This window comes from Corvus cornix, chromosome 2, assembly GCF_000738735.6.
Source record: "Corvus cornix cornix isolate S_Up_H32 chromosome 2, ASM73873v5, whole genome shotgun sequence".
NCBI lineage: Eukaryota > Metazoa > Chordata > Aves > Passeriformes > Corvidae > Corvus > Corvus cornix.
In genome coordinates this window covers 37,569,162-37,594,713 of record NC_046333.1, presented here as the reverse complement: position 1 = coordinate 37,594,713, position 25,552 = coordinate 37,569,162, and the positions used below count along the sequence as shown (strand labels likewise).

Genomic DNA, 25,552 nt, shown 5'->3' with positions numbered 1-25,552 from the left:
ATAAGGGCTGGCACGTCTGAAAGAGGCAGAACGGACAAAACCCGTTCGAGACAGCGGCCGGCAGCTGCCAGTGAGCTCCGTGCCGCAGGACGACCGGGCAGGACCGCCCGCCCGACCCTCACACGGCAGCACGGCGACCCCGCCGCGCTCACCTGCCCCTGCCCCTGCCCCCCGCGGCGTCCTGGCGTCACATCCGCGGTACCGCGGCAACGACCGGACGTCGCGGGCGCGCCGGGAACCCGGAAGCGGCGGGCGAATCGGGGCGGGCGGTGCACCGGCGGGGCGGGTCCGGCGCGCGCAGGGCAGCGGCGGCGGCGGCGGCAAAGTAGTGCCGGGGGCAGCGGGCGGTTGGTGGCGGCCGTCGGGCAAGCGCCTGTGGCGTAGCGCAGCGCGCGGGGGACTCTCGGCAACTACCGGCGCGCTCGGGCTGCGCGGTCCCGCGCGGAGCTGCGTCCGAGGCGGAGATGGCGGCGGACAAGGCTGCGGGTGAGTGCGGACGGGGAGGCCGCGGCCCCGCCGTGCCCGCCCCGGGCCTGCGCCGCCCGGCGCGGAGGGACACGCGCCCGCGCGGGTGGCGGTGAGCGCCGGGAGGAACGGCCGCCTGCCCTGCTGTGTGCCGTGTCCTTCCGCCGGGGAGGTAGTGCCCCCCTGTCCGGCGGGCGCGGGGGCTGCTGTGAGGGCCCCTGTGGCACCTGCCGGGTCACCGGCTGGGCCGGGTGCGGACGGGGCCCTCTGTGCCCTCGGCAAGCGGCGCTGAGCTGTTGCCCCTTCCTGGCCGGGAAGGGCTCGGTGGGGAGGGCCCTATGGACGTACTGGGGGGGGCCGGCGTTGTCTCCTAGAGCTTGATAACATCTACAAAAGTCGAACTTCTGGGTTAATTTGTTAAACTGGGGCATGCAGAAGGTATGAGGGAGGTTATAACTCTTGGTGGTGCTGCTTAATCGCTGGAGTTCAGACCGATTTCCGCAGGAGTGCTGCTTTGGTTTCAGGGGATGAGTGGGTCCTCACTGAACTCGGGCCTGGGAAGACACTGCAGAGAGAAATCACTGAGACTAAAAAATAAGCTGTATTCTGGTAAACAGACAGAATAAATCTCAAATACAGTTACTGTGTAGCACTGATGAACTACTGGTTGTCCACCTCCTGTACAACTCCACATCGTGCAAGAAGTCTTCATTGCAGGAAAGGTCATTCCATCAGATAGCAGCTCGCGGGGGAAGGAGAAGAGGACAATGTGGAGGAAAGGCTTACTTCTAGAATTGTATAATTCTACTTAATAGAAGTGTAGGATATCCTGTGTTGGAAGGGACTGATAAAGATTAGCAAATTCCAGTTCCTGGCCCTACACAGGACATCTCTAAGAATCACACCATGTGCCTGTGAGAGTTTTTCATTTCTTGAACTCTGTCAGGCTTGGTGCCAAGTGGGGAACCCATCCCAGTGCCCAAACACCCTCTGAATAAAGAACCTTTTCCTAATATCCAACCTAAACCTCCCCTACACAGCTTCATGCCGTTCCCTCAGGTCCTGTTTCTGGTCACCTTTTTTTTCTAGTTGTTTTTATGTGGTGGGAGCATTATTTAAAATCACCTTAAGCAATTTTTTTTCTCTGGATGCTAAATATGAAACGCCTCAGTACCTGGAAAAAAATACAGGAAAAATAAGTATACTGTACTGAGTAATGTTTACTAAACTATCATGTGTTTATTTATTTATTAGTGACTGCTAAACTACAAGAAAAAAAATTGGCATCAAGTTTTTAATATTTTTTTTGATGTTCTTTGAAGTGTTGATGGAACTTTTCAGTTTTATTTTCTTAAAAGTCTGTGCCAAATGAATCAAAGATGTGAGCTATGGCAAGATATTCTACATGCTGCACTTGCTCATAGCAGGGAGCTAGAGGTAGCTTTCCATTGAGAAGTGTTTGCTTTTCATTGCACAGCAAAGAAGCCTATTGTACCTATACTGGTAGTGAAGGGCTTCCTACAAAAATTAAAATGTAAGTCTTGGTGCCACAAACTGTTATCTTGTAATGGCTGGACACTGCCTGGGCTTCATACCCTTCAAAATTCTTTTGGAGCAAGAGTCACGTGATAGATTCCTCTCCTTTCAAGAAAGAGATTTTCCCTCTGCCTGTACAGTTTGGAAATGAAAAATATTTCCAGAGATGCTCTGGTGTTTAACAGCACAGTTCATGCAAGATCTAATTCGCAGGGTGTAAGAACAAGAGAGCTCAGGAACAGCAGTCCTTGGAGAAACAGAGAGCAGGTGTGAGAAGGATAATGATTGTAGTCGCTCTCAGGTGTCTTCAGGTACGTGTATGTGGAAGATGTGACTTTCTTGCTGCTTTTATGAAATTCTGGCAGCAAGCCCACAAGGAGAGCAATCTTCCTTTTCAGGTGGCAGTCTCATACTTTTCCTTGTTCTCCTCTCATAGAGCCAGTTTTCCTGAAGTTCTGCTGTCCACCATGATGTACCTTCTCCAGCAAGAGCATCTTCCTGCTTGTACAAAGCAAACCAGCCTCCGTGACGTAGTGTTTCTGCAGCTCAGCCCCAGGATCGATAGCTAGGAAGATAATTCCTGGCTTGCTTCTTTAACTTCCAACTTAGTGCAGCAGCTTTCTCCAGGTCAAAATCTGAGCAGTTGATTTTTACATCCTTTTCCACGTTGCCCCTTTTGCCCCTCATCATGACCCTACACAAGTTTTAGTTTTAGAGTTGGTCTGTACTCGTGAAGGTTGGACAAATGAAAAGTTAAACAGGTTAAATACAAGTTACAGAGATAAATCAAGTTCTCTCGCTTGTGAAGTAGAGAATCTACACTGCCCTGGATATGTCAGCTGATAATTTTGGCTGCTCTATGGATGGGAGCATGTTGGAGGTGACAGGTGTGATGTGTTACCCACACCACGTGCTTCTGCAAGAGTGCCAAAGGTCACAGGGGCCCAAGTGGGCAAGTGGCATGTTGTATCTTTTGCCAGGGAGCAATTTTCCTACCTGTTTCACTTTCAAATGCTTCAAAGAACATGGAGGTAACAGTTTTATTTGCAAGTACTGGGATAGCCATTTGCAGCCAAGAGAACAGGAGCACTTTCTCCTGCACCGCCATGTCAGTGGGATTGGTGGGAATTCTGTTCAGTACATTGTGTCAGACAGCTTTCAGGTGACTCCTCTTGGAGGGATCTCTTGATAACAAAGATCAGCTGAAGCAGTAGATCCCAGTCTAAACAAGAATAGCAGTATTACATTAGACTGGAGTGGCTTTTAGGTCTTTAACAAGTTTCAGATGTGTTTGGACAAAAAGGGTAGAGAGTAGCCAAACTGGTTTTGTTGGGCTTTTTTCAAAGGAAGGAGCTACTCTGTGAACTACATCCACTGGACTTTAGTTTTGTTTTCTTGATAAGCTTCCAATTCAGGTTTCACAAACCTGCTTTGTTTACTGAGTGGTAGTAGGTGCAGTTAATCGGATTACAGGGACAGCTCTGGTTTTGCTTGATGTAGTCCCCAGTTTCATTTTATGTTTTGGGTTTGTTCGTGTTTTTTTAATGTACCAACAAGCTTAGAGAGACAGGGAAATTTGAAGACCTGTCCTGATTTTTCCTTAGCAATTACATCAGCGAAGCTATGTAAATGTAGTTTTTACCTTAGTCAAGTGTCTCCTGGTTTATCTGTCACCTCATTGAAGACATTTTACTTCAGAATTCAGACTTCCTTTGAGACGCTGGTCCTACAAACCTGCATACAAAGGCAGTAATCCATGTGGTAGTTGATGGCTCTCTGCTAGATAAACCTGTATGTGAAGAACCTGATCAGACTGAGTGTTATCAGCTTCAAAAGCTTTAGAGTCTCAAGGCTTTGCACTGTGGTTACCTTTACTAGCACAATCTGACAGGCATGCTGAGCAAATAAAGCAGATAATGCCACTGTTAACGTGAAAGTTTGAGGGAAGATGCATTTGCTTATTTGCTGCTGTTCTAGAGATCCCTGGAGAGTGAGAGCTTTCGGTTCATCTTTTTAATCACAAGGTTTAGAGCTGGAATCAGACCTATGCTATATTTAGCTTGAAGCAGAGGTGCTTCGTGTTCTTTCCTTTTCTGCTGTGGAAAGCCTTTGGCACATCAAAAATGTTCTGAGCTTTTTTGTGGTTTAAATTTCTCTTTTGCCTTTTCAAGGACAAGGCAGTGCAAGTGGTGTTGATCAACGCCTTATGCAATCAGATTTCATAGCAGGTGTAGGCCCCTGAGGATCCATCCCTCCAGAGTACTGAAATTGCGGAACCCTGAATTTTGTCTAAATGACAGTGGATTACTCTTGCGAGTGTAAGATTTGTTGAAGTTTTAAAATCTCATCTTTGTTGACATCTTAATGCAGGATGAAAGTCACAACCAAATATTTACAATTCTTGCTCAAATGTGTTATTGTAGGGGGCAGTAGTGTTACTGCAGGGGGAAGGAATCTCACTATTTCCCAGCAACAGGCACAAACTTAATAGATTAATAAGTCTGTTTTGTTCTTACTGAGGATGTTAACTGATGAATCTTCTGAGGTTTGACTGTCCCTTACGACTGTTGTTTGTCCTATATTTGTAAATTTTCATGGTCAGTAGTAGAAGATCCAGATATATTGGTGATCATGAGGAATGGATTTTGCCAGGAGCTCACACCTAAGTGTTTTCATTTGTTCAAAGTGAAAACAAAATTAGCAGAGTTTGCATTATATCTCTGCATTATAGGGAAGACAAAGCAGACATTGAGTTTACAAAGCCTACATAGTCTATTAAGATAGCGAAATGTATATTAGAGCAGATCTTCCATTGTGAAATTCAAGAAATAATCTTCTGCAGAAGTGGAAACCATTGCTGGTTTATAAAGTCTTTGTTTCAAAAACATGAAATGATTTCGGTATGTTCTAGCACATTAATTAATGCTCCTAGAAATACTCTGTCTGGTGTGGTGGTTGTGGGGTTGTTTTATTTTTCCTCAGTAGTTTGTGTTCAGCACAAGGAACGGCTTAGTGGGGGTTTTTTCAGCTTCTTTGACATGGCATGTCTGTACTGTGCTTTTTCATGCAACTTCACTGAATTCTTAATTACATGATGACAAAAGGATTTAGTAGACTTCTTTCTGAAAAATATGCTCAATAGTGACTGAAACAAATGATAGGATTCCTATGTAAAAAATTGAAGACAAAACCTTATTACATTGTTATACAAATGCATAAAGGGGCTACCATCATAGTTGCTACATGTTCTTGTCTTAATCTGGAAAAGGGTATAATAGAACTGGAGAAGATTCTGGGAAAAATAAAAGTGAGGAAGATGGGGAATAAACTGTTCCTGCTCGCAATTGGAAGAGAGGTGATTCAAAGGAAGATCTGTAAGATTTGGAGTGAGGCTGAAAAAGTGAACAGTCAGCATTTGCTTGTGCCTTGCAATATAGTCACCAGACAGCATTTGATGGAGTACATTGAAGAATACAAAAGTATAGAGAGGTTTTTTAAAAAGTATATCAGGTCTGTCAATGATTATTAACAATGATGTTTCAATTGCAGCCTCTTATTTGGGGAGATATTCTTCCAAAGTCGGGAGCTGTGTGGAAGTTCTGGTCTTTACTCTGGCTTTTGTTGCACCCTGGAGTATCCCTTTCTTGCTGTTTAGGAAGCAGTATGCAGGATTTTGTGTGGGTTTTCATCTAACCCATTGTGGTACATATTTTATGATACATGGCCTTCACTGCTGACTTTTGAGGAAAATAAGAATCGTAGTGTATGATTGCAACTTTAAAGAGAAATCTAAAATGCATAGGTTGTCTGTTAACTTACAGGACTTTGGTTATTCAGTGAGCACTGTAATTTACATTTTATGGAGAGGAATTCACTAGGAGTACAGAATAACTTGGGATATTGTGGTAGGAGATGTAACTTGGGATATAGATAGTGTAGTAGAGACACTGCTACAGTTATCTGGAGAATTACTTACTGGCAGGAGGACCTTGAGAACTGGAAGAAACAAAGATTTCAAGCTGCACAGCTGTCACCACACTTGCAAACTTTGTTGTAACCTTCTGTCTTTACAGATCAAGGTACTGAGAAACATGAAGGAGCGGGTACTTCTGGGATTACTGATCAGGAAAAGGAGTTGTCGAGCAGTGCATTACAAGCTTTTCAAGTAAGACAAAGTCAAACTCTGAGACTTCTTAGTTACCACATTACTGCTAAATGGGCTTGTGTAATTGTTTTTCCTGTTTTCTTAATACAGTTGCAAATACATTGAGAGGATGTTTAAAAGTAGCACTAGTTATGTTATAAAGACAGCACATGCATTTCTATCTGCTGTGATGTGAGAAGACTGAACAGGATACTTGAACCAGGAGCGTTTTTAATCTTGATTCTCAAAACTTAGTAACCTTAAAAGCTATATGATGAGTTAATTGGAAGAAGCAGGCTGCTATTCTGCATCAGCGTTGGAAATGCATGATCTCTCTGAAGAGTTACTGACATCAAGCTAAAAATGTTGTGTTAGTGTTTAAAGGAACCACGTGTATTTAAAAAACAGCAACGAAACAAATCCTTTTGTGTTTTAGCATCATGCTATATTCTTTCACAAAGAAGTGTTGTATAATGCTCTGTCACTTTACATGAAAACGTATTTCTGAACACATAACACCTATAGGCAGTATTTACTACTCGTTTTGTGTTTCTTGGAAGATTTTTTTTCTTGTTTGTTAAAGTTCAGGTACCAGGTCTTTCAGTTCCTTTCTTTCTTTGTATTGTCTCCTGATTTTATGTGGTGTGACAAGAAATGTAATTGCTTTTCCTTTCAGTTGTTGTATCTCTGTCTCCAAAAAGCCTTGATTTAAATTCAGTTTTGAATTTGTGAAATAGGTCAGGGAAGAATTTAAGTTCTGGCTTTTGAGATTCTTGCTTCAATGTTTCACTCATGTTGTTACATGGAGTGCACGCAGTTGGTTCTTACACTGACTACAGCTGATGTTGTTCACCGATGTCTTCTTGAAAGCTGTCTAGCTCAACTGCTCTTTTTCAATAACATTTTTGTTGTTGGCATTTGATCCTGAGAACTGAAGACACATGAGAGAGTAATTTCTTTTCCACCTTGCCCACACATCTGAATGACTAAAATACTTTTGATCTGCTAATGACTTCATCATTACTGGTCTAGTGTATCTGGTTTGTCTTGTAATGTTTTTTCTTGTTTTAAGAACTCTCTGAATTCATGGAGTGAGGTGGCAACAGATGTGAGCAGAATTAATTTGGTGCCTTGTTCAGGAATTTTCTTGTTGTTGAGTAGCTCCAAATAGCATTGTGGACTGCCTTGCCTGCTGCTTTATCATATTACACATCCAGTTTCAGTCTTGATAAAATTCCTATAAAAATGGGTATTATATTTTAGATCCTGTCTAGTAGAGTGGCATAAAGGACTGTTAGCTGATGAAGAACATCACAAAATAAGCTGAGCATTTAAAGGTTCAAGGTTTGTAGTCCAGCCATGGTTAGAAGCCTTGCTGCTGTGATCTGAAAGCTCCTGTTGAAGAGAAGCTCTAAGTGTGAGCACAGGAGGAGAATCACTGGGAGATGAACTGTCTCAACTAAAAAGCATGCCAGCAGTTGAGTTGCAAGTCCCTGTGTTGTGCACATGATCACAAGGCAATCCATGCTGTTGATGCTTAGAGTTGTGAAAATGTGTCAATGTCCTGCTACATCTCTCTGTGTTGTAACTCTGCTTTCATGGGAGACTGAAGGAACTGGAATGGTCCTGTGGAAAGTAGCTGCAGAATGGCAACTTTCTTGGGAAGAGCAGAAGGACCCCAGAGCTCTTCTCTGTTGTATTCTGCCCTTAATATGAAGTTACTCAGGAGCCCAGGAGAAGCTCAGTGGAACAGCACCTGAAGAGGAGGAGTAAGTGGAGGGTGGTATTCAAGAGCTTAGCTTTTGGGTGTGAACCATTGACAGAGGTGGAAATGCATCTGCTTATCTGTCTGACCAGACTGGAAGTAACTCTGATATGGAAGAGGTGAATGTGATTATTCATGTGTAGGAACTGAGCAGTTGAAAGTGAAGCATCATCTTAAGTGAAACATCAACTTGATGTAGTTGAAAGAGTCAGGAGTTCTCTTTCATTCCTTGATGTCACTAAATTTCTCCTGTACCAACACAGAAAAGACGAAAACTGAAAGCAGCAGAGGTGCGTGACTCTCAAGTCCTTGTTTATTCCTGAGGTCAAAGAAAGGGATTTTTCTATTAAATCACACCTCAGTGGAGCGTCGTGCTTGGCTCCTAGTTTCTGTTTAGGCATTCCTAGGTGATTGAATACTTCATCCAACAGCTAAAGCTTGTAAAAATGTTTTTTAAACCTACTCTTGGAAAGTGACACTTTCTTCTTGCAATCTCTCCTGAGCTAACTTCTATAGATCAAATTGTAAATCACTGTATATCCAGATCAACTGAAGAATGAGCATAAAATGTTGGGCTGGAACTTGTGTAAGCAACGGCAGCTGCTCAATGTTCATGAAATGGGGAAAAATTATGAAAACTGAGGAAACAGAATCTCAAAACTTAATATGATAAGAGAAATGAGAATAACGCTTTTCATGGAAACATCTGTTAATAATAATCAGCTACTTAATTTGTCCTTACTCCATCAAAATATTTTTGCAATTTGGATATGGCTTCAATATTTAGACTTGCTTCTCATCCATGTTAATCTGCATAAATAATGAAGTGTGTGTATAGACATTTAGTTCACTTGTTTTGATAAAGGAGACTGTATCTTCTAATGCATGTTTCTGGTATGTGCAATTTACAGGCTGGAAACTATGATGCTTGTTTACAACACCTAAATACCCTTCAAGACATAAACAAAGATGACTACAAAATAACTTTGAATACTGCTGTTGCAGAGTTCTGTAAAAGTAACCAGACTACCACAGACAATTTGAGACAAACCCTTAACCAACTGAAAAACCAGGTAATGCAACCATATTGACATGGTACTTGATTGTGAGTACTTTTAATGGTGGCAGAATCTTTCAGTGGAGTAGGAGTAAAACTTCTGTCCCTTGTCCCTTAGATTTAATAAAATAAGAAAGTAACATCACTTTTAAACATCTGAGGCAGTTTAATCTTGTAGGACAGTTTTTGTAGTTGTGTTTTTAACTATTGTTGAAATTGGTCTGAGATTATAACAATAGAAGGACCTGCTATGTTCTTTCAGTAGAAAGTTCCTTAACCTGGAATAGTTTGTGAAATAATAAAAAAGTGAAAATATTACTTTACTACTCATTTGACAACTTTCTATTTCATTGTATGTTTTTTTGCTGTGTTTATGTGCAACAACAATGAAGTTTATTAGGTCAGTAAATTATAATCTACCTCTAGAGAAATTCATAGCTTTGGAGTTGTTTTTTTTTAAATACCTGGTACTCTAAAATCGTAGGTAATGAAAGTTTAATGAAATGAGTGGGGTTTTTTCAGGTTCACTCTGTTGTTGAAGAAATGGATGGTTTGGATGATGTTGAGAACAGTATGCTGTACTACAATCAAGCTGTTATCCTGTACCATCTGCGTCAGTATACTGAAGCTATATCAGTTGGGGAGAAGCTGTACCAGTTCATAGAGCCTTTTGGTATGTGGGCAGAAAGAAGAATCTTGTTCATGCAAGAACTACAGAAAGACAATTCAGTCCTTTTCACTATCAGACGAGTGATTTGTAATTTGTCTAATATGGTTTTAAGAAATTAGGTAGGGTTTGGAATGAAGAATATGTTTTACTTGTATCAAGGACAGCAAACGAATTTGGGGGAAGGTACTTCAGAGAGCTTTAGCAGACAAGTGCAATGAAACTGAAATGGATTTTTTCAACTTGAGAAGGTATTTATGTAAATAATACGGACAAGCGAATGAAATTATTTAAAATCTAATGTTTTGAGTCATCATGCAACTTCACAGGTGGGTGTCTGTTTTTCAGGGCACTCATTTTAAAATACCTGTATTAGGTAATACATAATTGTATGTGCTCATATCTGAATATGAAGTCTGCAGCTTTTATGAGCTATGATACCTTGTGCAGTGGAATTGCCATACTTGTATGAAATGATTTCATAGTCCTTGTTAAATTTTAGAAGTGAGAAGGCTGAAGGATATATGTATGTGTGTCTCAGTAAATGAAGTAAATGCTACTGTGTTTCTCCTTCAGTTCCTCCCAGTTTTCAACATGCATAATTGGGATTTACTCTGTGAAGTCAGCCAAGTGGAGATGTGCTTGTACAGAATCTTTTTGAGTTCTGTGGGATTCTACGTCTGCATATGGCTCTGTCTGTTCAGATGCTGCATCTTTGCTGCTGATCTGCTTAGACCAGTTCTCAAAACCTATGAACATGAAATACTTGTTAAGCTGTCTTTAGTCTGTGCTTTTTATGCTGATGCCATTTGAATGAATGAGCTTTCTTTTCAGTGTATGTACTTAGCTGTGGGTTGGAGATGGCTGCATTATTTTTTCTTACATAATAGATTGATTTTTCTCATAATGTTGCATAGATGGCGCTTTATAGTAATTTTTTTTTCCAACCATGTTTGGAGGGATTGGTATTAGAGCTGCAAAATAATTTTTTCTTCTTTGCTTTTCACAGAAGAGAAGTTTGCCCAGGCTGTGTGCTTCTTGCTTGTAGACTTATACCTGTTAACTTACCAAGCTGAGAAAGCCTTGCATCTGCTTGCGGTTCTGGAAAAAATGATTTCACAGGGCAACAATAACAGCAAGAATGGAAAAAATGAGGTAAGCTTAAAGTAATACAAATGCCACTAAATCTTTATCAGAAATATGTATTACTTTTTCTTCTTTTACTTTTTCATCTTGAATTCTTTTAACTCAGAGTTTGAATTGAGACACAGGAGAGCAAGTATTCTTGTTCAGACTTAGTTGTTTATTATATCTTATCAGTAACACAGCTGCACAGAGAGTGCCTCTTTGTTGGAAGGGTGGAAAATGGCCGTGAGTTTTACTTTTCCAAGCTTTTTAAAATCTAAACTAACTAGTAATGAGATGTTTTTACTTACAATCCAATTACTAACTTTTCAAGTTCTGCAGTGCAGAACTTTTGACCCAATGACAGAACATTCAGGTTTGTGAAGAAGGAGAAGGAAGAAGACAAAAATCCACACCCAAAATCCTCCATGTTGTAACCTATTCTTACCTATATGTTCAAAACCTAATTTTCTACATTTCTACGTATTTCACCCAGTGACATAACTTTTAATTACACAGCAACAACCTCAGTGTTATCACACAATTTAGGAAACTTTTCCCAGGGTGTTGGATTGGATACAGTGTGTTTCTGAGGATCACTGCCTCTCAGCACTGAAAGGCTGAAATTCTCGGAATCCAGGGTTCCAACAGTATGCTTTAGCTCAATCCAAAATTAGTGTTTTAAGACTTTTGAATTATAAAACTATGTTAGATCACCTGTAACTTTAGACAGCAGCTTAAATATGTTAATAACTGAGTTAATTGTGTACAGCAGCTGTTTATTCCCTCTCTTTCACCCTTTTCTCTTTACTCCAGGGAGCTGTCTGTCTTCAGTCAGAGACATTGGAAAGACAGTTGTCTCCAGAGTCAAATATTGTTTGTCTTTGCTTTATGACCATATGAGACCCTAAGTTTGAAAGGGAAGTCAGTGTCAGAGGAACTGCAATTGCATAGCATAGGATGGGAAATGAAGTATCTTTTTCATATAGTATATGAAAGTATGAGGTATACTTTCAAATGGAATCTTTCATGTGCCTTTTGGAAAAATCAGTAGAATCTGTAGTGGTTTGGAAGTGAAGAGAGGGCATTTCAGTGTTTTCCTGTTGATGGAATGTCACACTTAAGATAAAACATTCTCTCTTTAAGTGTATAGTAATTTTACCAGTGAAAATATTAAAAAGGTACTCCAGAATGTGCATGTCATCCTTCTAGGCAAAAGAATTCTTCTTAACTGCAGAGCAACATAATGAAACACTAATGTTAGTACAGAATTCAGCTCTTCATAGGCTGGTGTGGTTTGTCGATTTTAATTGTTAAACTCATGTTAGTTTCTGGTGGGATGTGTGTATTTTGATATTAAATATTGTGAAATACTATTAAATACTTTTTTTTTTTATGTGAGTTGAATCTGTCAACTGAATTTAAAAGGTGACTAACAGTAAAACTTCCTTTTTTTTATTTGACAGTCAGGTAATAATACCAATAAAGATTCCTCAAATCAAAAACCTGAAAGTGGAGCTTTAATAGAAGTTGCTAAATCTAAGATACATCAGGTAAGGGTCTGCATATTATTTTTACAAGAACATTACTTCAAGGTTTTTTAAAATCTGAGCACCATCTCCTTCAAAACTAGTTCAGCCCAAATTATGATGCTTTCTCTCTCCTTGGTGTAAAACAAAACAATGAATTTATGTAAGTCTTCCTTTTTGTAAGATCCATGTACAGGAAAAACTGACCTAACAGCTCCCCCTCCCCCCCATTTCAGTACCTGCATCTTATAATAATTTCTTTACATGGCAGTTCTCTGCATTGAATTTGTCTGTTCAACCTCCAACAGTCTAAATCAGCTGAGGTTTTACTCTACTGTGCTGTTCTGTTGAAAAATATGGGAAGAATCAGAGTGGTTCCCTATTAGCATTTGCTTACTGTTGTTTTCAGTTTAGTAGGTAAATGTCTGGGATGAAGATGTTAGGTTATTTTAATCAGTTTGTCATTTTGAGTGCTCATATCTGTGTTTGAATATAAAGCAGCTGTTGGCCATTGAACAAAATGTTTATCTGCTTATTGTAAGTACAAACCATATAAATGTGGTGTTTTGAGTCTGAATAGAATTTTTAAATGAAGACTTTTTGAACACCTTTTTATTACCTATTTTAAAGACATACATAAAATATTCTGCAGTAAATATCTAGATACAGTTTGTCTTGCAAACCTGCAGAAATTATTGTATATTATGTAACAAATTTAATTATTTAACAGTATAAGGTGAGAGCCTATATCCAGATGAAGTCACTAAAAGCATGCAAGAGGGAGATCAAGTCTGTTATGAATACAGCTGGGAATGTAAGTATTCTTAAGACTATTGTTTTTCAAATATAGATACATTCTCTATCTTAAAACTGAATTTGCTAATGTTCTTTATGAAAAACCATCTAATTGAGGGTGAATGCATGAAGTAATGCTTTAGGTAGTCAGTTTGGTTTGTAATCTCTCTGCTGATGTAATCAATGTAGAATTTTCTTATTTGTGCTGTTTTCAGTTGCTAAAAAAATGCACTTTGTGGTGCCAAAATAACAGTGAAACACTACATAATAAACAGGCTCAGCATTCTTTATAATTGAAATGAAACAAGTTTTAGTTTACTATGGATGTTATGCATATTACAAACTTTGATGTAATTGGTGGTTTAAACCAGTTCATAAAAGATTAATTCTGGGATATGTGGGCATTTTTTGGCATTGTTTTTTTTCTTTTTGTTGACATTTTTGGGAGGCTTATGTCTTGCTGGAAAGCAAGTTTAACAGAAAACCTTCTAGATCATGAGGTCTCTATTGGCAGACCAGGAAGATTACAGCCTAGGAGGAGCTCTGCAGGGAGGGGAAGTGTGGGGAGGAAGGTATTAGAAGACAGGTTAGAGATCCTCTGCCTTTAGCCATTTCCATGACAGAGTTCTTGAAAGTATTATGGCCTACACCCATTTATTTTTAAAGTGGCAGAAGAAGCAGATTTGTGAAGTGATTTAACACTAGCAGTAGAAATCATCAACCAAGAGATAACTAACTATTGTTTTCTCCTTCACAGTCAGCTCCTTCTCTCTTTCTTAAGAGCAATTTTGAATATTTGAGAGGCAATTACCGTAAAGCTGTCAAACTTTTAAACAGTGCCAACATTGCTGAACATCCAGGCTTCATGAAAACAGGTAAAATAAAAACCCTTCATCCTTGCAGGTACTTCAGTGTCTAGTATAATAGAACTAGTTGATAGGACTACTGTTTATATTAATTTTAAGGACATTAATGATGACTTAACAGAGTCAGCCCTGAAAGTCATGGGTTTATATGCTGGATGTGTTTCACCTTCCGTCTTATGCTCTTTCATATAACACTGTGGTGTTTTTCATTGAACTTTCTTCTACACAAGGCTGTGATTGTCCATAAAAATGAATTTGTGAAGGTGTGTTCTATTTGCAAGGCTCATAATTGAGTCTCTTAATCAAGAAATGAAACAAAAGGCAACTTACTAGATCTAGAACTGAGACCTTTCTGGCAATTTATGTGCTTAAAGTTCTCTTTATGACTTAAAATTTTATTGAAAACTTTACAGTCATGTCACTTTTTTGCATTACCTTTTTTGCACAATATAATGTTAACTTAGTGGTCTTCCTAGGCTATGACTGAAATAATGTCTGTTTAATTTGCTAATGGTCTGGTTATTTGGATTTTTAGGGTGTTTTTTTTTTTCTTTTTTCTTTATTATCCATGTAAAACTTTAGTCACCAGCAGATAAGTGAAAAGTTTAAATTTTTGTCCTTTATTATTTAGAAAGAACCTCTTACAGTGTTACCTGAACATCATATATTTAGAAAGAAGAGTGCATTTCCCACTTGTATGGTTAGGTTGGTGCATATATATATACATATATGTATAACACCATCATCCATGAACATCTCACTGAAAAACATGTTTAATAGACTGCCATAATATGCTGACCCATGAGAGAGTGGTTGGAGCATTTCATGGGCTTAGCAACAACTTTCACTTTCTGAAAATGGTCTTTTGTTCTGTCAGGTGAATGCTTAAGGTGTATGTTCTGGAACAATCTTGGCTGCATCCACTTTGCAATGGGAAAGCACAATTTAGGAATTTTTTACTTTAAAAAAGCCTTGCAAGAGAATGATAATGCATGTGCACAGCTAGGAACGGGCAGCTCGGATCCAGGTAAGCAGGAGATTCAAACAGATGGTGGAAGAGGGGTGGGCAAATCAAGGAAACAGAGGACAGAAGGTTTGAGTAATTATCAGCAAAATTCCCCGTCTGTCTCTTTGTGGAGGACAGGGAAGAAGGGTGAGAACTTTGATGATAATCTGATGTAAGAATGTAGTTGTTGTTGCCAGAAATACATGGTGATGATTAAATATGTTCTTTATTTTTTTGCTTTTCTTGATGTACTGTGGTGCTGGGACAATTACTTCTCCCTCATTTGTAGACTTGGTCCATCAGTTAGGGAGGTATGGCAAAATAAAATTTTTGTGACCTATTTTGCATAGGTTATTTATAGTCCTGCTGACACTGTGTAGAACCATCAGGGCATGAAGGATGTGTTCTCCGTATTCTGGGTAACCAGGTCCCCTGTTTCCTTGTGGAGGGGGCCCCACACTTTCCCTAGTCTTCCAACATCAACATTTATCACCAACATACCTATAGAAGCTTTTGTTGTTGCTCTTGATGTCCCTGGTCAGATTTAATCCTGCCAAGACTTAGCTTTCCAACCTGATCCCTGGTTTCTCAGTTTCTCTGTATTCCTCCCAGATTACTGGTCCTTGCTTCCACCCTTTGTAGGCTTTCTTTTTGTATTGAATTTGTCCAGGAGCTCCTGGCAAATACTTTCTGGCGTTTTTGCCTGGCTTCTTTGTTGGGATGCATCACTCCTGAGCTTGGAAGAGGTAATGCTTGAATATTAATCAGCTTTCTTGGGCTCCTCTTCCATTCAGGGCTTTATCCCGTGGTGTTGTACCAATCAGACCCCCAAAGATGCCAAAGTCTGCTCTCCTGAAGTCCAGTGTAGTGAGCTTGCTATGCATACTTCTTGCTGTCCTAAGGATCTTTAACTCCACTGTTTCACAGTCCTGACCAGCCCCTCCTTGTTGGTGAGAACAAGGTCCAGCATAGCACCTCTTCTCATTGGCTCCTCCAACACTTGGAAGTTATCATAAACACATTCCAGGAGTCTCCTGGATTGTTTATGCCCTTCTGTGTTGTCCCAGATAGCAGGACCAGGGCTTGTGAATGTGAGACCTCTCCTATCTGACCATAGAGGGCCTCATCACTCAGTCTTCATCATTTCTTGATGAAGTTATAGTTGTTTACATTTCTTGTTTTCTTTAATATCTACTTACTATCAGACATTTTATTGCTTTTTCTATTTCTCCCCTGGACCTAAGTGCAGCCTTAGGTATTAATGTGAAGACAGAAAGCGTTTTATGCTTGTTAACAGCAAAGTGGTTTTCTTCTGCAATCTGTATTCTCTGGAATGTGTGTGTATTCTCACAAATCTGGGATTCAGTATTCTTGTATAACACTTAGCTTGTGTGATAAGGAACATATGAGGTTAGTATTTAATATACTTCAATCTTTATTAAGAATACAATTAATTTGTCTTTGAAATCAGTTTTGATGTGAAAGGAATTTATTTACAGAGGGAGGCTAGTGGATTTCAGCAATGAAAGGGGGTTTTGGTAGCTTTGGGGTGTCTCTCACATCTTCTGTCTTCCTCAGAGTTTTGTGCTCTCCTGAGCTGCATATCCAATATGATGTAATCCTTTTCTGCAGGTAAAAAATTTTCGGGGAGACCCATGTGTACACTACTGACTAACAAACGATATGAGTTGCTCTATAACTGTGGAATTCAGCTCTTGCATATTGGGAGGCCCTTAGCTGCCTTTGAATGCCTGATTGAGGCAGTCCAGGTTTATCACTCAAACCCTCGTCTGTGGCTGAGAATAGCAGAATGCTGCATTGCTGCCAATAAAGGGGTAAGTAACTTTTGAAAATTCTTCTAAAGAATGGCATGTGGTTACAGAAAGGTAGAATTAATAGTTAAGCTGTTCATTTTGAAGGCCTGATGTAACACCTCTGTAAATCCAGATTAATTATTTTTTGTGTATATGTATTTTTATGTGTTTAATCTGGAGCTGCTACAGGTGAGGGGAACTCTTTGCATGTGATCTTTTTCTCTTCATGCAGCCAAAGCTCATCTAAAGTTTTATTGTTTCCTCACTCATTTGCCACTAAAGATGGAGAAGGATGAGACTTTGTAGTGCGGGTAGCTTGAAAGTGACAGAGGCTGTGGAAGCAGAGATCAGCCTTCTCTATCCTGAAGCTGTTGGGATCACGGCTGCTGGGGAGCTGAATCTCTAACTGCTAAGTCTTCACCTTCTCCTGGCAGAGTTGGTGGAAACCTGCTCATGGCAGGCATGTTGCATGTCCTCTGGGGCATCTTGTTTTCAGCCTGTTGATCTATATATGAATAGGATAAATACAAATGATAAAATTCAGAGGGCTGAGAACAGGATTATTTGCTCTTACAAGAAAATACTGCACCTAAATAGTACATCTGTGAAATTAAGATATACTTGATTCCCTGTAAAACTGTAATTCACCCCTTAAGTGTGGGGGAGTGATGATGTAATCTGTAATTGCATGATTCTATGCAGTTATTTCCACAGTATGCCCCTTTCACTCCTTACACAGGATGTGCAGGATGAATTGAACAAGTAGCTATATTCACTCTCTTTTTCTCCCCACCCCTGAATTCTCTGTTTTTCCTCTCTGGGGGGCCTCAGTGCATTTATTTACTGCATACTATCCAAATACTTCCAAATACAAAATTCAGAACTTCTCCCTTGGGAATTTGAATAGTACTCAATATTTTGGTATCTCTATTTCAGAAAACTTAAGATACTCACAACTTTATGGCAGAGGTTTGCTTCTATACCCATTTCAGAGGCAGACCACTGAAGATTCAAGAGTGTTGGGTCAAAACTGGACTGACTGTGATTCTGTATGTGCTACTTGTTGTCTGATTGCCTGAGTTTTAGAAAGCACATCAAATGCAGGAAGAACAGCTTTCTTCATACTAATTTTGCAATTCTCTGTATCAATCCTACTGGGTTGAAGTCACACATAGATAAAGAAGACACATCTGATCATCTCTAGTGAAAAGCTGAGTATGAGAGAGTTGATTAGCTTAAGTTTTGTGGCAAAAACCCAAAGCTAGGATTCCATTTAGAAGGGCAGTATTTAGCAGTCTGGAAAAGCGAAATAGCAGATCCTTATGGGGCACTTCCCTATTTACTGCAGACTAGGCAAAGTAGTAGATTATGCCAGGCTCCTGAGGTTTTCTTCCTGCTACAGTTAGGATGATGTGTGGTGTACCAGAGAACTTGAATTCATGTCAAAAAACCAGCTTGTTATTCCCTAAATTTGTAATCTTGGAAGCAAAAAATTAACTTTGGATGCCGTTAATATTAAAGGCAAAGAGGAAGTGTCTTTAAATTGTTAGATTTTCAACATGACAAGTGAGGCCTTAAAGCCAATAGTGTGTTTAATTTGACCTCACAACTCAATTTACAATAATATTCCTTTATATCTAAGTATGGATTCGTATTTATGCTCTGAACACCATGCAGAAAAGCAATTTCACTGAAATTCACTAATTTTCACCCACTTTAGTATTTTAGTTCATAAAATGTAAATGGAAGAAGATTCCCTTTTAAACACCTTCATTTCGAACACCTTTTTGGAAATATGCGCTTCATATCCAAACTCAGTGTATGTATTTTTTATGTGGCAGTAAATGCTACTATGTCAGTATTTTTACAATAGATTCCGATAAATTTTTTGAAAAGTGATAGCTATTGAAAGTCCAGATTTAGGATAAGTTTTTCCTTAAAACTGCAACTCTTTGTCACTGACTTAACTTACCAGTGAAGTTAAGGTGGCTCATGGTAAAACAGCCAAACAAAGCCCAGTAAATATGGTGTAGAAATAATTCTTGGGACTCACATTTAGGGTACTTTAAGTTTATTTGACCCACAGAATGCGTCTGCATACCCAAAAATCCATTAAACAAGTTAATTTAATGTATCTTTGCATATGTTGTTGTTCAGCTGTGTGCTCCCCATGGAACAGTTTGAGAGCAGCTTTTTCAAAGAGCATTTTGAGTGCTGTGTAAGCAGAGAGAGAAGATGGCAAGCGTTACAGTGCCAAGTCTGAATGTTATTTGGCAGATCAAATTATTTCTTTTTAGATATCCTGTCAGTTCTTTTAGTATGACTTGGTTCATTGTTCTTTTGCTTTCAAAACAGAGGAGAAACTAGGTCAGTAGGCTATCAGACAAGCTGTCAGAACTAATCTGTGCTTACACAGTCTGCAGTAAAACCCCTCTGCAACACAAAGACAACAGAAGATCCCTGATCCTTCGTTGTACTTTAGATTTAAAACTGTGTCCATTATTCTTATATTTTAGCAGGGTTCAAGGTCTTCTTTCAGCCTTCACTTATTTTGTCGAGCTCTCATTCAATAGCCTTGATATTTAAGCTCTTTTTTTTTTTTTCCTTTTTCCTTTTAGACATCAGAACAAGAGACTAAAGGTCTTCCCAGCAAAAAGGGAATTGTGCAATCTATAGTAGGTCAAGGCTACCACCGTAAGATAGTCCTAGCATCCCAGTCCATACAGAATGTTGTTTATAAGTGAGTATGTTTTCCATGGGTTATTTATTTGGTTTTTATACCTTTGTTAAGGATATATATCTGTTTATCAGAGGTTTTAAAACCATTGTGGAATAACTGTTTATTCATGTAGTGAAGAGAGAGGCATGCTAAAATGCTTGGTCAGTCTTAAACATCATTTTGTGCCGCCTCTGTGATGGCCAGCAGAGGGCTTAACTGTGTGTTTATGGTAACTAAGATGAGCATTAAAGCTTAAAATTTATTTATCTGAAATTTATATTTTCAGATAGCTAAATCTGTCCTCTTTTTCTCACTTAAAATATATATTTTTTCACTTATCCACTTTAGAAAAATGCAGGAAGAATCTAGTCGCTCTGCCATAAAACTTCAGGAAGTGAAATCAAGAAATTATGTGGTTGAATCTATTTGGGCATCATGGTGTATTTTCAATATGTAAAAATAACAAGATACTATGTCCTCATAAATTAAACTTGTTATATTAAAACATTATTTAACATTTTTAGGGTGAAATTTTCTCTGCATTCAGATATTTCTGGAGCTCTGCTTTTATTTTTAATGTAGTAGGACTGCTTCTTATTGGTCAACTTCTTTGTCTCTTTAAGTGATGGGCAGTCATCAGCAATACCTGTAGCCAGCATGGAGTTTGCAGCAATTTGCCTAAGAAATGCCTTGCTGCTGCTGCCAGAAGATCAACAGGAGCCAAAGCAGGAAAATGGATCTAAAACTAGTAATCAGCTGGGGGGAAATACAGAAAACAGTGAAAGCAGTGAAGCATGCAGGTAAACAGAATTGAATATAAACCTTTCTTTTTGTCCAGAGTAACCCTGGGCTGACAGTCTGTGTCTGCTACTTACCCTGTTTGGCTAGCAGAAAAATAGAACATATTTGTAAATTCTCTTAATAGTGTTGGACTATTCAAAGAAATAGTTTAGCTGCTTGTTTTAATTTAAGAATAAAATACTGAGTTGATTCCTGCTGTCCCTAAAAACTTTTATTAAATTAAACACTGAAATTATTTTTTCCCTTGGCCATCTTTTTTTCTGTGCTGCAAATGTTGTGTTTTCCCACACCCTCCTGCTGTGCATATTGGTATTTCTCTAATTGTAAGTGAAGTTTCACATGTTACAGTGATTTTGTGTGTGTGCGCACATGCGCTGTGTACTTGATTCAATATATATATATATGTATATGAATGTCTGGCAACTCAGTTGTAAACATTTCCCCATGATCAAATTTGACATTCATCAGTCTTAGTATGTTTTGTTGTGTTTGCTTTAAAATGGGAATCTAGATTTAGAAAGTGAAGTAGGAAACCAGCATGGAGCTATTGCTTAATAAATCATATTTTGCAGAAAAGAGTTTAAGAAAAACTTTTTTTTGTCATTAAGGTTTCAGAAAACGTAATTTGCAGACAGTGCATGGTAAAGGAAGGTGGTTTAATTTATTGCATCATCTCATACATTCTGGACTTCCTTTTGAAGAGTAACTTTTGATCATAGTCTGCACTTTCATTGAAGACCATTTTGAGGGGAAATGTTACAATAACTCATCTGGAAAAAGTGTCTGTGGTAGAACTTGAGCTACTTAGAGAGTAATGAAAAAACACGCTGGTTTTGTCAGACCTGAGTACAGATAAATGTTAAGAAGATAAGATCCATTTGTCAGAAGGCAGGATTTACTGCACACACACTGTGTTGTGTAGGCACAAGGTGCATCCTCATATGTTGTGGGGTTGCCTGCAGATGGACTGTGGCTAGGGGTTAGTGGCTGTTACTGTTACAACAGTATTTGAAAGCTGTTCTCTGTAATTCTGTTTTTCCAATTACAATCTATCTTGTCAAGTGACCATATGACTTACAAAAGTTGGAGGGGGGAGGGGGTGGTTGTTGGTTTTTTTTTGTTTGGCTGTTTGCTTTCGGTTTTTTTTTTTCCTTTTTTCTTTACTGAGGTTGGATGTTGTGATCTAACTCCTCTGGCAAGTATATATGCAGCCCATTGAGATGAAGCTTCTCTGGTTTAAATGGGAGTTCAATTTTAAGCTTTTGGGGCTCACTGAGGGGCAGTGATGAAAACAGAATGGTGGCCCTTACTCAGACAAGACCTCCTTTTTTGTTTTGTGTTGGGGTGTTTTTTGTTTATTTTTGTAGGAGTGAGGAAAGGAAAACATGCCCTGTATGATCCTTTGCTACCTTCTGCTTTCAAAACCAGATGCTTCTTCAGCTGAAGAAAAGCTAAAGAAAGGACTCCCTCATATCTCCCAGTAGTCACTGCCAATTTCAAAATATCCACAACAAAGGAGGCTGTTCTTGAATTTGTATGTCACATTCTGAAAGGTTCTCTAAGGATTTGTTCCTTCGGACAAGGGAACCTCTGTGAGGGAACAGTAGAACATACAAGGCATTTGAAGAAAATCACACTAATTAAACAGGATGGTTTTAAAGCAAATCCCACTAATTGAGCAAGCTGACTCTTAAGGCAGATTCTTCTCTTATTCACAAGAAAACAGCAAATACTTTCAGTGGCTAAGGGTATTTTTTTAATCTAATTTTTGGTAAAGGCATGAAGTATATACTCTACAGCAGTATTGAGTATGAATTTCCTTGGAGTTTTTTGCTCTTTGTTTTGAATGTTAGAGTTATCTTACCTATTTGTAATAGACAGATGTGAAACTGGTAAATTAAAAAGTTCTCGTTAAGTGGACAGACTCAGTTTCAATTCTGAATTTTCTTTTAAATCTTTTTTTAGACCTTGGTGTCTCTCACTACCAAGATACAGCCATTAGCTGTCTCTTCAATTTTCATTCCAGGAGATTCTTTCAGCTTATTGGAGGGTGAAGTTTCATACTTCTTAAATAGAATGAATACTCCCCAAATGCTCCCCCAAAAGACCAAGGTGCAATTTTAAGAAAGTGGAATTTTATTTGGAAAAAAAAAAGGACATTTTGTAATAAAGGGTAGCTAGAAGTCTAAAGGAAGCTGTAGCACTTTGTGGGTTATCTTTCTAGAATGTTTATGTAACTAGTTTTCAAGATGTCTAGAGAGAACTAGTTTACTGCTTTTCTTACAGGCTAAAAGAAGAGAAGCTACAAATGCAGCAAATTCTGTGTCCCTCCAGTTAAAAATGTTTATCCTACATTGAACTTCAAAAATAGCTCAAGGCTGTGAAGAATGGTGTGGGTTGTTTGGTCTGTCAGTCAAATCCTTTCCAGCAAGTGTCCCACTTCTTCCTTCTCAAATAGAATGGTTAGGATAAGAGCATGTGCCTCAATCTCTGAATAACTTCAATTCCCTCTATTTTAGGCTGCAGAATTTTTTATGTTCTTTTAAATAGAGTGAATAAATACACTGACCATTTTTAAATTACTTATTATAATAATACACTTTTTTATTCTAGCAATAAAAGTCATGAAGGGGATAAATTCATTGCAGCTCCTCCTTCTTCGCCTTTGAAGAAACAGGAATTAGAGAATTTAAGGCAAGTAAATAACATAAAATATTCACCACTAAATAAGCCTCTTCCTTAATTGTGATTCCTAGGTTTTTCTGTAGGCACTTGGGATGTTGAATTGTAACTGGTAATCTGTTTTTCAAATGTGTGTGCTTCCTTTCTTCTGAGCTTTGAATCTGAACAAATAGAAATCATCCAGAATTTCAATTTAGGTAGATCAGTCTGTTTGATCCCACTATTGTAAGTTTGGCATTACATATCGGGCAAAGCTGAAAATACCAAGTCCCGTAAGAGAAAGCTAGAAACCTGACAATGGCTGTTGACATTGGTAGAAAGGGATGGAAATTACTGTATGTACCTTTTCCTTTTAAAGTTTGGAATTCAGTCCCCACATTATCTGCTTATTGGATGGGAAAAAAAATGAAAGTGGAAAGCAGCATAGCTGCTTTTACTGATGAGAATGGTGTTCCTTTCAGCCAGAATAAATCCATAGTTTGCATAAAATAGAAAGTAAAAATGCCTCTGTCCAGGCATTTGACTTCCTCCCAATGCAAAAACATAGGTAAAATTTCACTGTAGATTCCTTATGTGTTCTCAAAGATCCTTAAACTGCTTGTTCAGGAGTCTGAGTGTTCTCCAGATAGAATAACTCACTTGTGTGTAAATAAGTATCATATTGTCTGGAGCCTCTTTACTTTCCCCCAACAATTACCATTTACTGGCAATGTTACTTGTTTCAGGTGGCTTCCAGCCTGTTGAAAATCTCTTACTATAAAGCTTGCACCTGTTTAGAAAAAAGAAATCTGTTTTAAGTTTCCATTATGGGCAAAGCATACAGTAATTTCCTACTTGAACTCTTAGGTAAACACTCTGTTTCAGCCTAACCCCAGGTAACCTATGTTTCATAATGACCAGCTTAACCTTTCCTTTGCTCCACTATGTGTAGCAAATCTTCTTGTACTCATTTAAAAGCACTTTAGGAGGAATCTGTGAGGCGACGTCAGTTATTTATTCTGAAGTGGTACAAGAGTGCACTACTCCAAATGAAACACGCTGGATTGAAAACAGTGATGTGGGTTGCTTGTGGGTTTTGTGGGTTTTTTCTCCTTCTGACTGTTGAAAATGTGGCTGCCACATGTCAAAATTACGTGGTGTCACTTTGTGATTTTTTTTTTTTTTAATATGTAGTCTTTTCTTTCACAATCATCTGTTGTTATCTACTGATGAAATCTGACAACATGTCAGGAAAAACCTAGCAGTTCAGGAAGCAGTGAGCTGCTTCTGGTAAAGAACTTCATTCATATAAGGAAAGGAAAAGCATTGATTTTAAAAAAAATTTTTTTTCTCTCCTACTACCTGCTTTGGTTTAATCTAGAGGACTACACATTCCTAGAAAGTGTTTCTGCTGAAACTATTTCTAAGCTTCTGAAGATATTTTTGAAAAGCAAAATACGTTACACTCAAATAGTAATCTTGTATATTTATATTGTAAATAGTGTGTTCCTGTAGCCTTGCTCACTAAGGAGCTAAGTGAGAAAATGGAAATTCTTGTCGAGTCGGGGAAAATGAAGAAAAAAAGATTCTGGATGTTGTCAGGGATTATCCTAAGGAATAAGTGTCTGTTCAGTTTTTTCCTGCTAAGTCACTGGACTGAAAAACCTGCTTCTAGAACTGAAAAGGGACTGTGAATGCTTTTCTTGGATGATTTTATACAGTTGTGCATCCTTGTAAGAGTTGAAAATGCCTGACTTACCTTTGCCCCTGAACAGTTTTTAAAAGCTAAAAATATAATCTAGAAAAGGTTTACATGTCCTATATATTGCTTGGTGCTTGTACACAAATTGGTTGAGTGGACTATTCTCATAATAAGCAGTAATTCAACTGCAAGGTTTTAAAAGTCTGAGGAGACCAATCATTGCTAAGAATTTATGCATTGGAAGTAGAAACTCCAGATTTTTCTTCTGAGTTTGTTCTAAACAATTTTCCTTGCTGCTTCTTATCCTTGGACAAGCACGTTGTCCTGCTCTGCTCTCAGCCTCTGCTATGTTCTACACACCACAACCTAACACTGTTAGGATGCATCAAGAGTAAAGAAGTTCTGGTAGATCACAGTGCTACATTTGGAAAATTTTGTGGATTTTATTGTAAAAGTTGAGATGGACAGCAATAGACCTTGTTGTAGTCATTCTCCCTAGATTGAAGGTCTTTGTGTGAGAACCTTAATTTTTCCCCTCAAAGCAGATAAAGGAATAATTTGATCATTCATTTTCTCCACACCCAGTTTTGCCTCAGTTACCCATTTAAAGGTTGCAGCGGTCTGTTTGTCCCTGTCACAATACTAGAAACTTACAATGATTATCACTCACAGCTGTTTCATTCTCTTCTCCCTCACTCTTAGCCACTGTGTAGTTCTTCCCCATCTCCCCTTTGCTGGTGCTGAAGTTCCCTTTGGAGTAAGCTCAGTCTGCATTCTGTATTTCTTCATATTTTGTATTGTTTGCCTGTGTTGAAACATAAAAAGTAAATAGTTTGTATCCATTGTTGGGCTTAGCTATTTGAAATTTTTTCAGATTAGTGATGTTCTCTTGATGGTTTT

The 25,552-nt window shown here is 38.8% G+C and overlaps 1 protein-coding gene across 2 annotated transcripts in view; it reads left to right on the top strand.

The window, feature by feature from the left end:
• Positions 1–297: 297 nt before the first annotated feature.
• Positions 298–25,552, top strand: part of CNOT10 (CCR4-NOT transcription complex subunit 10) — a 33,072-nt gene continuing 7,817 nt past the window's right edge. The window contains exons 1-13 of one of the 2 annotated variants that reach the window (XM_039549437.1): positions 298–486; positions 6,075–6,166; positions 8,822–8,983; positions 9,490–9,640; positions 10,644–10,789; positions 12,226–12,312; positions 13,019–13,102; positions 13,841–13,958; positions 14,827–14,976; positions 16,588–16,790; positions 19,388–19,509; positions 20,112–20,288; positions 22,903–22,983. In XM_039549437.1, coding sequence (XP_039405371.1) covers positions 465–486; positions 6,075–6,166; positions 8,822–8,983; positions 9,490–9,640; positions 10,644–10,789; positions 12,226–12,312; positions 13,019–13,102; positions 13,841–13,958; positions 14,827–14,976; positions 16,588–16,790; positions 19,388–19,509; positions 20,112–20,288; positions 22,903–22,983 — 1,595 coding nt within the window. In that variant the 5' untranslated portion in view covers positions 298–464. Of the gene's footprint in view, positions 487–6,074; positions 6,167–6,199; positions 7,915–8,821; positions 8,984–9,489; positions 9,641–10,643; positions 10,790–12,225; positions 12,313–13,018; positions 13,103–13,840; positions 13,959–14,826; positions 14,977–16,587; positions 16,791–19,387; positions 19,510–20,111; positions 20,289–22,902; positions 22,984–25,552 lie in introns of those variants that run through there. The other variant, XM_019285804.3, reaches the window with a different exon arrangement.